Source organism: Polyodon spathula, chromosome 30 (assembly GCF_017654505.1).
Source record: "Polyodon spathula isolate WHYD16114869_AA chromosome 30, ASM1765450v1, whole genome shotgun sequence".
NCBI classification, from domain to species: Eukaryota; Metazoa; Chordata; class Actinopteri; order Acipenseriformes; family Polyodontidae; genus Polyodon; species Polyodon spathula.
Window position 1 is genome coordinate 7,608,141 of NC_054563.1, and position 15,000 is coordinate 7,623,140.

The following is a 15,000-nucleotide window of genomic DNA, read 5'->3' on the forward strand; positions in this document are numbered from 1 at the left end:
GGCGTGCTGTATTCCAAGCCACTATCTGAGACCGCAGAATGCTGATATGCAGCTGCTCCCCTCTGTGCATGAAACTTACTTCCAATCAACATCAGAACTGCCAACTCACTCTAGACACATTCTTGTTTGAATGTGCCAGTATGAATTTTGAATTTTGAGAAAAAAGCCCTTTAGTATTTTTCTTGTGAAATGCTCTGGGATTCAGTGAAGTGAAGGGAACTATGTAAGTACAGTATATGTGTTTCCAGTTTGTCTTCTGAACAACATAATTTTCTGTACATTTCTGTAAGAGTCTCTCCTAGCCACATCAACAATAACAGTGGATGAGAGAAACCTTAATGTACACGCTTTTTATTCATAGAGCAGCTCAACTATAAAGATGCATTTTATACTCTATGCATACAAACATCAATTCCAAACAAAGATATTGGTTTGGTATGAAATCGGTTATTGTGTTTTTATTTTTTTTAAATACATTTAGTATTATATTTAGTGTGGCACCAGAGCCAATGCTAAAAAAATTGCATATCTTCATTTTCAACATTTTCGGTTTATTAGACATATTGTATTGATTAGTGTGAATTATTAGGAAAGGAAGTTGAGGTACTATTGCCAATCTCAGATTTAGGAAATAATCAAATATAAGAAGAATCTATTTCCATGTAAACAGGCAGAATTTCACAACTTTTTAGTCCAATGTGTGTATTTCAAGTTACGCAATGTTTTGTATATTTCTAGTTTTCTAACTTTAACAGTTTTAAAGTCAAGTCATAAGTACTGTTGTCTGCAACACTGAGCCATTCAGCCATACAGACATTGTAAACACTGCTGTGTTGTTTTTAACTTAAGCAAAACTATGTTCAAATGATTGTGCTGCGTCTTAGTCTGTAATGCGAATGGCCAGCATTCATGAGATGAAATGCTGTTTAAAATATACTTGGAAATGATTACATGAATTTTGCAGTATGACTGCATTAATCATATTCAGCCATTTTCTATAAAGATGTTTTATGCTGTGCTACATTCTTTTTTCCCTTTCATGGCACATCATAAAAATAGTTTGAATTAATTTAAATTAGAATTAGTGTAACCCTGTAGCAGTCGATTACCCACATTGTGTTGGTCAGACCACTGAACTTACTATATTAACCAGTTTACTTTGCATAGAAGTACAGTACTTGCCTTAAGCTTCCGTTTTTTAGGTTGTGTAAGACTTTAGAAAATAAGCTGCAAGCTTATGAAATATTGTTATACCAACATGTTTATGATGGCATAAACAAGGGTCAGTGCGCTCTCATGTATGTACAGTTCCATGTAAATGGTGGTGGGAGGAATCAGACAATTCAATTGTAGAAAAGTAGTGATGTCACAATAGGAGTACAACGCTTACAATGCTAATGGTCGATCAAAGCAAGTAGCTGCTAATTTGAATTCAGATGACAAAGTGTCTCAAACTTGTGTTCAGAAAACAATGTTCACTTTTGGAATCAATTTATTTTAAGTTATTTTGCAGAGTATTGCATTTATTTTTTTAGAACTTGCAGAATTGTTATCAGTAATACTTTTTAATCATGCTGTCTGGTCAGAATGGAAAGTGGAAGGTGTTGGGGGTATTTAAAAACAACAATGACAAGATGTTATACAGTATTTTTTTAATTTTTATTTGATGGATTTTACTCTGGACTTGAAACAAAAATGCAAATATTCTTGTAAAACTGCTGTATGACTTAAATGAATTGACATCATGTATCTAGACGCTGTAGTTCCACCTTGCATTGTAGATGCATGTCAGGTAATTAAACCAGATTCCATTAAATATTGATTTGTGTGCATTTATTTTGATTCGAACTGTACAGTGGTTAACAAACAACTGGATGAAATTATTGACTCTAGATAATAATATGGAAAGAAAGATTGGTGTTAGTAAATTAGGGTCAAGTGTAGAGTACTGTTTTATGAGAGGAATAAATAAAGGTATAAAACTAGCAAGAAACTACATACTGCTGTAGGATGGAGCAGTTAAAATAGTGTTCAATGTAGTTTATTGCTAATTCAAAAATGTTAAAATAAGTTTGAACCTGCATTATTGTATATGATTTGTGTTTGATATTTACAGGTGATGGGTATTAAATCTTTACAGTGCATCCTTTAAAAAGTAAGACAAAAATAATCACAGTATGCATTGACACCAGGGTAATCTAAATATTAGATTACAAGCAGCAAATGGTGAAGGAATTCTTAAGGTGTGTGTGTTTTTTAAACATAGTTTCAATAAAAATACACATGGTTAATAGAAGTATAGGTGAGTTTACAGGACCCTCACTAATGTGAACTGGTTTGGGCAACTTACAGTACTAAAAACAAAATGGCGCTCAGATCAATTGGAGTAGCCATGATGGTCGTTGTGCTGTTTAACTGTAGGAGTGATTGTTCACAGAATTAGAAATAAAAGTATGATTATAAGACAATGTTTATTTCAGACTACCTGTGCAATTGTTATCCAACAGTAATATCACCTATGTGTATTTAGGTCCAATTAAAATATAATATTTTGAAATGTAGTTTTGTGTATTTATTTTTAAACATCATAAATTTTGTGATTTTAATTCAGTTCTCCGATATACAATATATAAATTAGGTAATGTGCCCTGGAGTAAAAGATTAGACTTCTTGCCACATTGTGTGGACTCTAGACTTTACAGAGGTTACTAGCTCAGCACTTGCCCCTGCCTACTCTATCTTCCTCCACCTCATGGAAACCTCCCTATGAAATTACGGAAGGACTAAAAGGTAAAAAGTTGGCATGTCCTTAAACATTACGTCTCCCGCCCATGCCTCCATGAATTATTGAAGATTACTGTCTGAGATATAAGATATTTTATTTTTATTTTTTTTCTGAGGTGTTTAATGCAGACCAACGTGGGTCAGAAAGGTTTTAGTTTTTTTTAATGTAACCTGGAAGACTTTAACAGGTTACTTTATACAACTGCAGACTCCTCATATCATCACGAATGCCTATAAGGGGAGTTTGAAAATCTGAAACCTCCAGTACATGTACTAATATCTCAATAACTTTCAGCTTGCAACTTCATATTCTCTCTGTTAGGGAAACTGCTCAGTCAAAATCCAATCTAATGGTAGGGTCATGTGACTTTGGTTTTTGGTAGTGACTTTATTTTTTCTGCTGCATAGATGAGGCTATAGTAAGTTATATATTTAAGATGTACACTTAGTCAGTTGTGGTTGCATGCTAATGTATTTGTCTCATGGCTGATCAAAACACTGAATTACATGCGAGAGCTCCGAAACCGTTTCTAAACAACACCAAATGAATTAAACTTCTATGAAGGAACATTTATACCCAGTATACTGAATGGAATAAAACAGGTGTGACTTCAGTCACCATCAGCCACTTTATATCTAGCCTTGATTATCAGTGTATATGTGTAACTTGAATTAATGTTACGCACAGTCAAGGTGAGGTATAATCAGTGATGCTGTATCATAAATATATAAACACACCATCAAATTGGTAAAAAATTGACAAAATGATAAAACAATCAGCTGAAAAATCACAAGACTATCTTTATAGAAAGGCTTAATAAACTTAAGCCATGTGAACAGGATGGCTTGTGTGGTGAAGTCAGGCCAGGGAGAAACACAGAGTGGTGAGTGAATTGTACTGTTGCGCCAGTCTATTGAAAGCAAAAGGTTTAAACAGAAAACAAAATGCTGTACAAGCAAAACGACATGTTGGCCAAAACAAATAGACAAACAAACAAACAAACAGTGGACGAATAATAAACAAACAAGCATCATGCTGAGCTATGTCAGCACAAGTAGCAATTGTTATTTCAGTTTACAGATTTTACTCTCCTCTCTCATCTTTTCACCCTGATCAACCAACCCTGAGATTGATTCGTGCATCTATATATACAGCTGAGCCGGGATTCAAGAACTAATTAATTGTTAATTTCAATCCCAGCACGTGAACTAAATTGTGCAACCCCCATGCCCACATATTAATACACACTTTATCTGCACGTGAAGTGAATGTATAATCCCTGTGCCTACAACTATATATTTGAAATCACTTGTGATAACCCACACTATACATACACACCATATACAACATATAACATAAAAATACACACTGTGACGGGGCACCATGCCACAAGCCATCACAGCCATTATGAACAGTATATTTAAGAAATGAATATACATTTTAAACTATACACTTATACTATATGCAATATAGAAATATTATAATATAGTTTTGCAAAAATCTAAAGGGAAAATCTCTTACAAATGACTGTAACACACAACTTACCCCTATATTGTATAAAAGAGGAACGTAAATGGAAAGAACACATTTTCAGAACAATATGCAGTGGCTTCAGGGTAGAACAAAAATATCCCTCAGTAGACATTTGTCTGCTATTCAAATATATGCAAATTAATGCAAGTCTTTCAGGCCTGAATTATTTAAATTTAAAAAAGGAACTCCTTCATTGAATATACATGAGAACAGAGCAAAACCATTTTCTTTTTATTTATACGCTACCTCTGACTGTGACCTAGGATTCCCATGATAATAATAATTATTATTTTTATATAGCACCTTCCATAGTCGACCACCATCCCAAAGTACTAGACTAGGGTGTGTGAATTATGCATCAGCTGCAGAGTCACTTACAACAACATCTCACCTGAAAAATGGAGCACAAGGAGGCTGTAACTTGCTTAGGCTCACACAACGATCAGTGGATAAACTGGGATTTGAACTAGGAATGAGCTAGTTGTAAGCCTGTTTCTTTAACCACTGGACCACACAGCCTCCTAATAAGCCTGTAGTAACATACGTCACTAAGATAAGGCAGGAACTTGAGATCCTGAAAGGGTTAAAGAGCAAGTCATCGAAGAAGATCACAGGGACAGAGGTAACCTAGAATGTTAGGCATTTTCATGTTTAAACCCAGTCAGTCTCCTTGCTTACTAAATATATTGCTATCCCCAAAGTGCCCCATATTAAAAAAAAAAAAAAAAAATGTAATAAGCAATTGTTGCAGTGGGACAGGTTAATGGTTACACTCTGGTGTATCAGCTGAAGAGAGGAGACATGTTTACGAGTTCAATAGAGGCCACAGGAGTGTTTTTAACTTCTAATTTTTTGTCACTGCGATATGATGAATGCAACAGAAAATGATATACAAGTGAATCTAAACAAAAAAAAATACATTAGTGAACTGTGACGGGGAGTGCCTTGTCACTGGTTCATAAGTGCATGTGTGCCTTGATGGAAGCAGCTGGGATGCGCAACAGGAGATGCTTTGCTATGTGACCAAATGAGCAGATGGGATCCCCAGTGCTGAGCTGATCGAGAGGTTCGGATTGACTGGGAGGCGTGCCCGGGGCGGCAGCTTGGAGCTCAAGACAACTGCACCGTCATGCTACATAGAGGGGTGCTTTGTTTCCTTCAAGGAGGAGAGTGTCCGCTCCACAGGATTAACTACACAAAACCCTTCCACTGCAAGATGGCACTCGTGAAGGCATTGCTCAGGCTAGGCCATCTGAAAAGGCTGTTTGAAGAGGCAGGAGTTGCCGTGAGAATGCCAGGACTCCAAGATCCCAAAAGTAGGTAAGTTTAGGGGATGCTGATCCCAAACATGTTTATCTTTGTTTTGTTTATTAAATATGACGCTAGGGTTAACATTGCTGGTACCCTAGTGTCAGCACTTGTGTTGATATTAACTCTGCACGCCTGTGTGGTCAACACCCAGTGCTCTGTGTGTGCCTTGTTGTTTAGTGACGACACACACACACACGTTACATCACCCTGTTACAGAATATAAATGTAATATTTCAGACCCATACCAAGTTGCTATTGAAGTAATCTGTGAATAGCATTGCCTGACGAATAAGTCACTTAAAATGACATATTCTTAGCTTTATATTTTATATTCAAATATTGTGGGGTGCGGGTTCTGTGAAGGTGCTTTGAATTGAGTTCAGAAGCTGCCTTCTGCTCCAGTTGGCAGTCATAGCTATATATACTATACCATAATCTATAAAAATGCTCAATCTATAAAAATGCTTTATTTGTCAGAACAACAAACCAAAAGCAGTTCAGTAATATACTGATAATGATAGTTGTGACTATAGCAAATGTTTGCTTTATTGAGAAAATTTATTTTTATAAATCCCAATTAAACATTTCTAATGAAAATAAATCAAGACGTGAAGCAGAAGGTACAAGTTCAAAACATGACACAAATGCCACAGATTTCTTCACTAGGTCAGAAATACTGTAAAATGCAAGGGGATGCAATGCATATTATTTAATTACTATAGCCACCACTATTGAACGAGAACCATGTTATCAGCTTGGAGTTCAAGCTGGGCGGTTCCCTTCTTATTGTTACTTCCAACAGAACTGTCACAGTTAGAGTTCCTTATTGAAATTAGACCTGCCCACCAATAAAAAGGGCTGTGTGGCTCTTTAAAGCATTCAGTGCTTCTGGTTTATACCAGACTGTTTATGAGACTCGTTTTGATACCAAGTAGAAATGGAATCACAAGACAAAAGAAGAAACTTGAGCGAGCAGAATTTAATTGGTATGTCCGTTTAACCCTTTATTGCACTTTGTGTGTAAAAAGATACAACTTAATGTCAGAAAATACTCATTATTTTAAAGGCTTGAAAACATGTGTTACTTAAATGACAACAATAATGTGAAACCATGATCAAATTTTGCTTTATTTCTGTACAATATATAGAGAAAATAGATACGTTAATTACAGAACTTAAACAAATAATACATGTTACTTTTTAGCGTTCTCATTCAATAAAGAACCTGAGATACCCAGGTTTATGTAATGCTTTTTTATGGAAAATGTTCTTACTCGTTGTATAATTATTAACTCATGTACAATGCGGCTAACTGCACAGTACAATACACAGAGCAAAAAATAACTAAATATAATACTTATAAAATAACAATATAATGCCTCTAAATTGAAATAGATAGAATCAGTATGGTAGCTAGTATGACTTGCAGTATGTTTAGTATTACTGCAATGTAAATTATGTTTTTAAAAACTATTTATCTGACCCACTTGTCTGTCTGTCACACTCTACATGATGAACTTGACAGCTACCTTGATTTTGCACCAATTTTAACTAAACTTGTATTTTTATTATACACTCCTAGCCTACAGACATTTCAGATTGCATTTGACTATAATCTTTAACTTCCTGTGTACTTATTACGTGATTATGAGGATCCTTTGTTTAGGCCTGCACTGGTTATTATTGTATGAAATACATTTTTTAAAAGATGAGCACAAAAAAAAAAAAAAACATTTTAAAGTTGTATTTTTGAGGCCTTTGGTTAAATCTGTATGTTTTTTTTTTCCTGGTCAGACGAAAGGTCAGGTGGACTGGGATGTTGTGGCTGGATCCTGGTTATCCTCTCCTATCTGATGTTCATAATTACCTTCCCTTTGTCAGTATGGATGTGCATTAAGGTATGTTAGAATTCACAGTATTAGTCTAAACTTGGACCAATAAGATTTCTGAAACTGTTTGCCACAAATCTTTTTGAAAACTGCTGCTAAACTGTTTTGAAAGTTTAGCACCAGAGAGCTTAACGGTGCTTATTATCAAACCTCATCCTAATCAAGCCGCCCTTGCCCCCACTCTTCAACTACTTTTCAGTGCTTTGTGTTACAGTAAATATTTATATAATCACTCCCTTCTCTCCTGTGTATGTGGATAAGTGTGGGCGGGTCATGTAAGTAGTCCAGAAGCAATGAGAAACTATAATCATATATGATTGCTAAGGAATAAAAAAGAAAGGAAAAGAAAATGTAAACAGTTTACTAGCGCCCGAATTGAATACTGCTGGCACTATATGAGGTACTCTGGCACAAAAATCTAGCATCATAGCGCCACATTTTCACCCGTGGTACTGATAGAGTATCACAGTACACTACTGCAGTCAAAATAAGACTTCCATTTCTCAGCAACTTGAGCCATTGCAGGCTTTAGTAACAACAGAGCTTTAGATAAACCATGAAAACCACTTCCTCAGGTAATGAAGCAATTCTTCCCCAGTTGGATTTATAAAATAACAAAATGTTCTGTATTTGGTATTTCTTGCTGATGTATTACATCTACTGGAGTGTTGTAGAGGAACATTTTAGCCTTTACTCTCTGGTGTACCTGATGTTAGACATGATTCTGAGAGTTCTGTTCGGGCCACTTTTCAGTTTAAAAAAATAACCAGTGATGACTGAAACAGAAAATGAAGCAAAGTGAATCCTAACAAGAACAATACAGTACATTAGCAGATAAGAACAGCTCTGTTATTCTACACCTGTAGAAAGTAGCTCTTTATGCTAACAGTACAGACATACCTTATGAAATGTACCATGTTGTTTTAAATAATACATATTTCTAATTTCAGTTGATTAGAACAGAGCTGTTCTGGACTGTTCTTCCACAGGTCCAATATGACACATTCAATAAATACAGAAAGGGATTATAAATGCGTTTGTTTCTTTTAGATTGTTCAAGAGTATGAGCGTGCTGTCATATTCAGGCTTGGGCGCATCACCTCTGGAAAAGCAAAGGGACCAGGCATGTAAAATTAGATTTATTAAAGTAAATACATGCTAAATACTGCCATTTATATTTCTCAAAAACAGCCACAAAAGGAAATGTTTGTCTTGATATTCTGTGTATTTCAGACTTACAGCTCCTTCAACCAAAGAAGGGTGACAGCTGAGCATTCAGCACTTGTTTACACGCAGGCTAATATCACATTATTATTCAAAATACTTAGTATTCAGATGAAGTTTTCCACATATTTAAATAGCATATTCAGAATAAGGTAAGTAGTATTGCGAATCAGATATGTGGAATATTAGTTTCAGTAGTCAGGGATTTAGAAAACATGTGATTGGCATTTGTTACTGTTAGGGACCCAGTACGTTGGAAATGATAGTACATCTGAAGCACACAGCAAAAACATACCCAGACATGTGAAGTTTAAAACTTTAAAATGCAGAATTAAGAAATTCAAGCATGTTTACAGCAGACGTTAGGTATTCTGTGTTATGATGTTAGGTTATAGCTGGCTTTTAATGAAACATTCATGTTTTTCTTAAAGTTTTTTAATTAATTACAATAAAAGTCCTGTGCTTCTGTGGATGACAGGTTGATGCGAAAGTACAAAATAGAAATACAGCGTGTATACAAAGATTAATGGGAAACATTTTAAACTTTGAAAGCTGCTATGAATACTGCTTATTCACAGTGATGAATGAAGGATTGCGTTTGTATTTTGATCAACAACAGATACTGTTCAGCAGTAGGTGGATATGATTTTTTGAAAGGAATAAGGTTGCGACCACGCTTCGATCATCTGTGTAGTGTTAATTAAAACATTAAGGACACAACATCAAACTAATCCTGTTAAACTAGTCTTAATTTGTAAAGAAAAATAATGACTGTCTTGCCTGAAAGCGTACTGATTAACATAAAGCTTAGACTGTGCATACATGTGACCTTTGAACTCACAATTGACCGTTGAATTCAAAGTTTCTATTACCTCGTTATTTTGAATGGGTTTGTAATCTGTAAATGAGTTTATTTTTTTTATTATTTTCTTATCTCTCATGGTTTATTTTCTCTTTTCACAGGTATATTCTTTGTCCTGCCATGTACTGACACTTTTGTAAAAGTTGACTTGAGAACGATTTCATTTGATATTCCTCCACAAGAGGTAAAGTTCTTCACTTCACTCCTGTATGTGTAATCTTCATGTTTTACATGACTTTAATACCAACACCAAACAGAGCTCTCCAAAAGAAAACTGTGTGCCCTGTTCACAAAGGTTGCATGTTATTAACAAAGTTTTCTAAACCAACAACTATAATGAAAAATTAAAGAGCGCCATATTTTAGAACTGCCATCCCATAAGCTGTTACTCATAATACTGCTATATTACAGACTACTAGCATATGTTATTGTAACTGTTATTATTGGGTCACATTATTGGCATCCATTCAAGAAGTTACTATGCCCTTCACTCAAAAAATGTTACTGTATTATACCTTTTATTTTTTTTTTTAATGTTATTCTTAAACAGTAAGCTCTTGATAGATTGACTGATTGATCATGTTTTTCTTATATTGTAGATTCTGACCAAAGACTCTGTGACTGTCTCTGTTGATGGAGTGGTTTTTTTCAGGGTTCAGTCTGCCATCGCCTCAGTGGCAAATGTAACAAATGCAGACCAGGCCACACGTTTACTGGCTCAGACTACCCTGAGAAACGTCCTTGGAACAAAGAACCTGTCTCAGATCTTATCTGACAGAGAGGAGATTGCACATAACATGCAGGTAAAAAAAAAAATAGGGTGGTCAACCATTACAGTTTGAAAACAAAAAGGTGGAAGTAAAGACAAGTGGTAGCTTGTGTTTCAAATTCTTGTACAGTGAAACCTGTATTCTCCAAACTAAGAGAGTCCAGGGAGTTCATAAAATAAAATTGTTCACATAATCAAAATTAAAACTTTAAAATTGTTTATAAGACATTTCCAATCAATAAAATCCCATTAAATATATAACATATAGTACTACGCTATACTGTAAATACAAGAGATAGAGGACTGGTATTTATGTATCTTGATTTGTTTTTAATTTGGAATCGCCAGTTATTTTTCTGATTTTGTCCTCAATTTGAAATTCCCAATTATTTTTATTTCAACCTGGCCCACCGCTGCCACCCCCAAAAACGTGCACCATCAGCTTCTTTTCACTCTGCAGGCCTGCCATGCAGCCACCTCAGAGCTGCCATCGGAGGCCCACGCAGCTCTGGGCAACTTACAGACAGGCCTGCCGGTGTCCGGCCAGTCCACAGGGGTCACTGGTGTGCAGTGAACAAAGGACACCCTGGCAAACCTAAGCCCTCCCCCACCCGGGCGGCGCTCGGCCAATTGTGCGCCACCACTTGGGAACTCCCATCCATGGTTGGCAGTGGAATAGCCTGGACTTGAATCGGCGATCTCCTACTTGATTGCTTTTTTTTGTTTTATCAGTTAGGCTTTGCTTAGTCATTAAGCCATACCTTCACAAAATATTTCAACAGCCACTTTTCTTGTCACCAGATGATCAAATCACTATTATTATTTATTTATTTTTACATGAGTGTTATTATACATGCCACTGTTTTATTATGCCACCCCTGTTTAATAATTAATAAAGGGCCAAATGTTATGAAAATCAAACATCTTAGTCTCTTTAGTTTATTTCTGTCTGTAAAAAATATGAAAAAAAGCACACATGATTTAATTGATGGTGGTATTTATATATGTCTCTGTTTAGATCAATTGAATAGACCCCAGTGACATCAACGAGTATCATATTGATATAATTTCTCCTATATATTTTCAGGCAACACTTGATGACGCCACAGACAATTGGGGTATAAAGGTGGAGCGTGTGGAGATCAAGGATGTCAAACTGCCTTTGCAGATGCAGAGATCCATGGCAGCTGAAGCTGAGGCTACCAGAGAGGCCAGAGCCAAGGTAACATTATTACTATTATTGTTTATACTGATCTGCCCATGTTGAATGACTTGTGTTGATATTCTGAGCCTCTAAGAAATTACCAAAAGAACTCCTTGATGGCAACCATGTAATGAACATATAAAATGACATGTGTTATCTGAACCACGGTGTAGACTGGAACAGTGTGGACCAGAACTGTCACTTAAAGAAGGACTCTTTCCCAGGCTCTTCTGAGTTACCGGAACAACATAGTTCTTCAAATTGAGTTTATGGGAGGTTTGCACAACTTAAAACGTTTGAGTAGAGTCTCATTGACGAAGAGCAAACAGAAAAAGAAAGCATAACCTTTGGTCAATAACCCCCTTTTTTAGATCACATGACAGGATTGGTCTTAACCTTTTAATGGCTGGTATTGCATACACTGACTGTTTCTGTTATTGTGTTGAGACACGTCAAACTAAATGCCATTACCTTGGGGAGAAAATCACAAACAAATACTTGGCCCTGAAAGGTTTCGAGATACATTTGTTATCCACACAGTGGATTTCCAGTTCCTGGTGAGTATATCATTTTCTTTAGGGTTACAGAGAAAGGACAAAGATGGAGAAAGCTTTGGAAGTAGCCTTTAATTGACGTTACATTTTATCAAAGCTATCCTCACTGTATCAAAGCAGTACAACACATCTCAAGCATATCCATTAAAAATAAACTTTTTTCAATCTTTCTTTGTCTGATTGTACAACAAAAATCTTGAATTGTTTACAGTAATTGGTGATACTCGGAAATATATATTCACTCTTATTAACCTGCCTCCCCTCTTCTCTCACCCCAGGTTATTGCAGCAGAAGGTGAGGTGAATGCCTCCCGAGCCCTCAAGGAAGCCTCCTTAGTGATAGCCGAGTCTCCATCAGCTCTACAGCTGCGATACCTCCAAACCCTGACCACCATTGCCTCTGAGAAGAACTCCACCATTGTCTTTCCCTTGCCTATTGACGTACTGCAAGGCTTTATGTCAAAGGGGAAATAACTGCAAATGAGCCATGCCAGGTTTTTAAAAATAAAAATGTGCTAATTAAACAGAAATGAAAAATGTATTTCACAGGTAAATATAGCAAGAACCCTGCACTAGATCATTGTAAATCTTATTGGATGAATTTGTGTCTTGTTTTTCTGAAGTATTTGACTGAAAATGCTGTGTTAAAGATGTTTCTATTTTGAGATTATTTGTACTAATAAATTACTATTTACGTTCTTTGAATTTTTCTGGGCACTTCATTGTAGAAAGCCGATGTTATGTCCATTTTGTTTACATCGTTTCAGAAGCTTTCATAAACAGCCTTTTTTTTCAATTCTACCTTATTTATTATTTTCATGATTTTGCACATTTCTCTGTACCTTTCAGTGCTTTAGTATCCACTGCTATTCTTTCACAATGCCTCACTGTTGGCTGCTTAGCTTTTATTATGGCATATAGAAATACTCTTTTATTAGGCCTGCATGTCATAAAAAACATATTTCTGCTAGAGGGGAAACTCCCCTCAACCATTTAAATCAATGATCATGAAAATTTACAGACCATTCAAAGTGATATGACAATCCCCTATGATGGATGCTTTTTGTTCAGTTGTTATTCAGCTTAAGAACACATCCAGTTTTTGTCCGTTTTTCCCATGACCCATAGGAATAAAAGTTGTGTTGCTGAATTGTTTTAAGCGTTATGAGGCTAATTACTCCTGGGCTGTTGAATCTACTGGGAATGTAATGCAATGCATACCATGTTAAATTTTATCATTTGTAAATTATTTTTTGAGTGAAAAAGGTCACATTAACTTAAATATCAGTCAAACTCAACTAGTAGTGATGCCTAACCAAGCAAGAATGATGTGGTAAAATCTGTGATCACTAATAGTAATTTGGCAGGTTAGTATGTTATTACCAGTAACTGGTATTGTATATTAGTAGATTTTGGCAATTGTTGTACAGTACTGCGATTATTCCAAGCTTTTTTCAAAAAATCTCTAAAATCAACATCGTTGCACAAAATCTCATGAAACTTGGTATCGTGGTAGGAACCTCAGACAAGTTGTGTCAGAGCGAAAATGAAGATCATAGGTCACATGGTGTGGTGGCCATATTGGATATCTTGAGAATTTTGTATTTAAAAAAAAATCTTCTCCGAACCGGTTTACAGCAGAGATCTGAAACTCGGTGCACATACTCCCCTCATGGCTTAGATTTAAGCCTGTTCAGAAGAAGTTGATCGGTCACATCGTTTGGCAGCCATATTGGATTTGTCAAAAATATTCAAACAACTTCTCTATTAAGCCGATTGAAGCCAAACTTTGCTACATAGCCTTGGCAAGGTTGTCTATCAAGTTTGTGCAAAGCAACTCGCTACATAAAAAATGGCCGCCATGAGCCAATCAAATTTCAGCTATGGCGAAATTGCACATATTCGGACATATTACCTTGCAAAAGCTCAAATACAAAACTGGCTTATAACTCCTTACAGAGTGCAGATAGGGTCATGGTTACTATGGAACACAGATAGGAACAAGAATGCCTTGGAAGCCATCAAGTTGCTTGTAACTTCTAGTTATTATTATTATGGTACTATGAATTTCAGCTGTTTTCTTTTTGTTATTATAACTATATGTAGGTTTGGAGGGAATAATTTAAGTTATTTAAATTGCCCATTGCAAATGACTCCCGTCTGTAAATGTGACTTTTTTTCCCCCGTTTTTGTTTATTTATTAATTCCTTGCTATACACCTGCCCAGGGACCGCCAATGAAAATGAGCTCATAGCTAAATCTGGGTGGAATATATCTGTGTCATAAATGTTAAAAATTGTACATGGTCCCTGTCAAATAAATGCATAAATAATAATAATAATAATAATAATAATAAAATAATAATAATAATAATAATAATAATAATAATAATAATAACTATAGCTTTTTTTTTATTACTTACGTGGATTATACATCCATAGATATTAAACATTTAATAATGCTTAGTATAAAGGTACTGAAAGAAATAACTTAATAACTTCAACAGCAAACATTTTGACTAGAAGTCTTTCTGAATGTCTTCAATGTTGAAATGAATTGAATGTTTAATGTCCAATATGTGTAGAATCAGAATCTGCACGTTTCTCTTAAAGGTAATTTCCACTGCACATTCAAGCTGCACTACGGCTGAGGCGGTGAGCCTGGTATTACACTTTACACCCTTACTAAAACAGCAACACCTTTACAAACAACCGCGACGTCTTGAAAATGATGCATACTAGTCAAAACCTAAAGAAAAGACTGGATTTTGTATTTATAAAATTTATAAACTTTGTATTTATAAAATTATACCAGGAGTTTTCACAAATCTTTTCCAGACTTTGTCCCGTGTTATAGTCAATAATTGACTG

General features: G+C 35.5%; 2 protein-coding genes across 2 annotated transcripts in view; both read left to right on the forward strand.

Annotated features, from left to right (window-relative positions):
* The window catches only part of LOC121302606 (proline and serine-rich protein 1-like), a gene marked incomplete at its 5' end in the record, with an annotated part of 11,765 nt that extends 9,943 nt beyond the window's left edge, over nt 1-1,822 (forward strand). Inside the window, one exon of the mRNA XM_041232609.1 lies at nt 1-1,822. This exon is cut by the window's left edge and continues 587 nt beyond it.
* Nucleotides 1,823-6,508: 4,686 nt separating this feature from the next.
* On the forward strand, nt 6,509-12,829 carry LOC121302546 (stomatin-like). The gene is made up of 7 exons (XM_041232534.1): nt 6,509-6,615; nt 7,424-7,527; nt 8,569-8,641; nt 9,706-9,788; nt 10,204-10,407; nt 11,461-11,595; nt 12,410-12,829. The coding sequence occupies exons 1-7, from the start codon at nt 6,567-6,569 to the stop codon at nt 12,602-12,604; spliced, it is 843 nt and encodes a 280-aa protein (XP_041088468.1). The 5' UTR covers nt 6,509-6,566; the 3' UTR covers nt 12,605-12,829.
* Nucleotides 12,830-15,000: the final 2,171 nt, after the last annotated feature.

Excerpts from the sequence above, each read along its gene's own strand:
- LOC121302546 (XM_041232534.1), top strand. The coding sequence starts at position 6,567 with ATGGAATCACAAGACAAAAGAAGAAACTTGAGCGAGCAGAATTTAATT. Across the intron at positions 9,789-10,203 it reads TTGATATTCCTCCACAAGAG|ATTCTGACCAAAGACTCTGT; the intron begins GTAAAGTTCTTC and ends CTTATATTGTAG. Across the intron at positions 11,596-12,409 it reads CCAGAGAGGCCAGAGCCAAG|GTTATTGCAGCAGAAGGTGA; the intron begins GTAACATTATTA and ends CTCTCACCCCAG.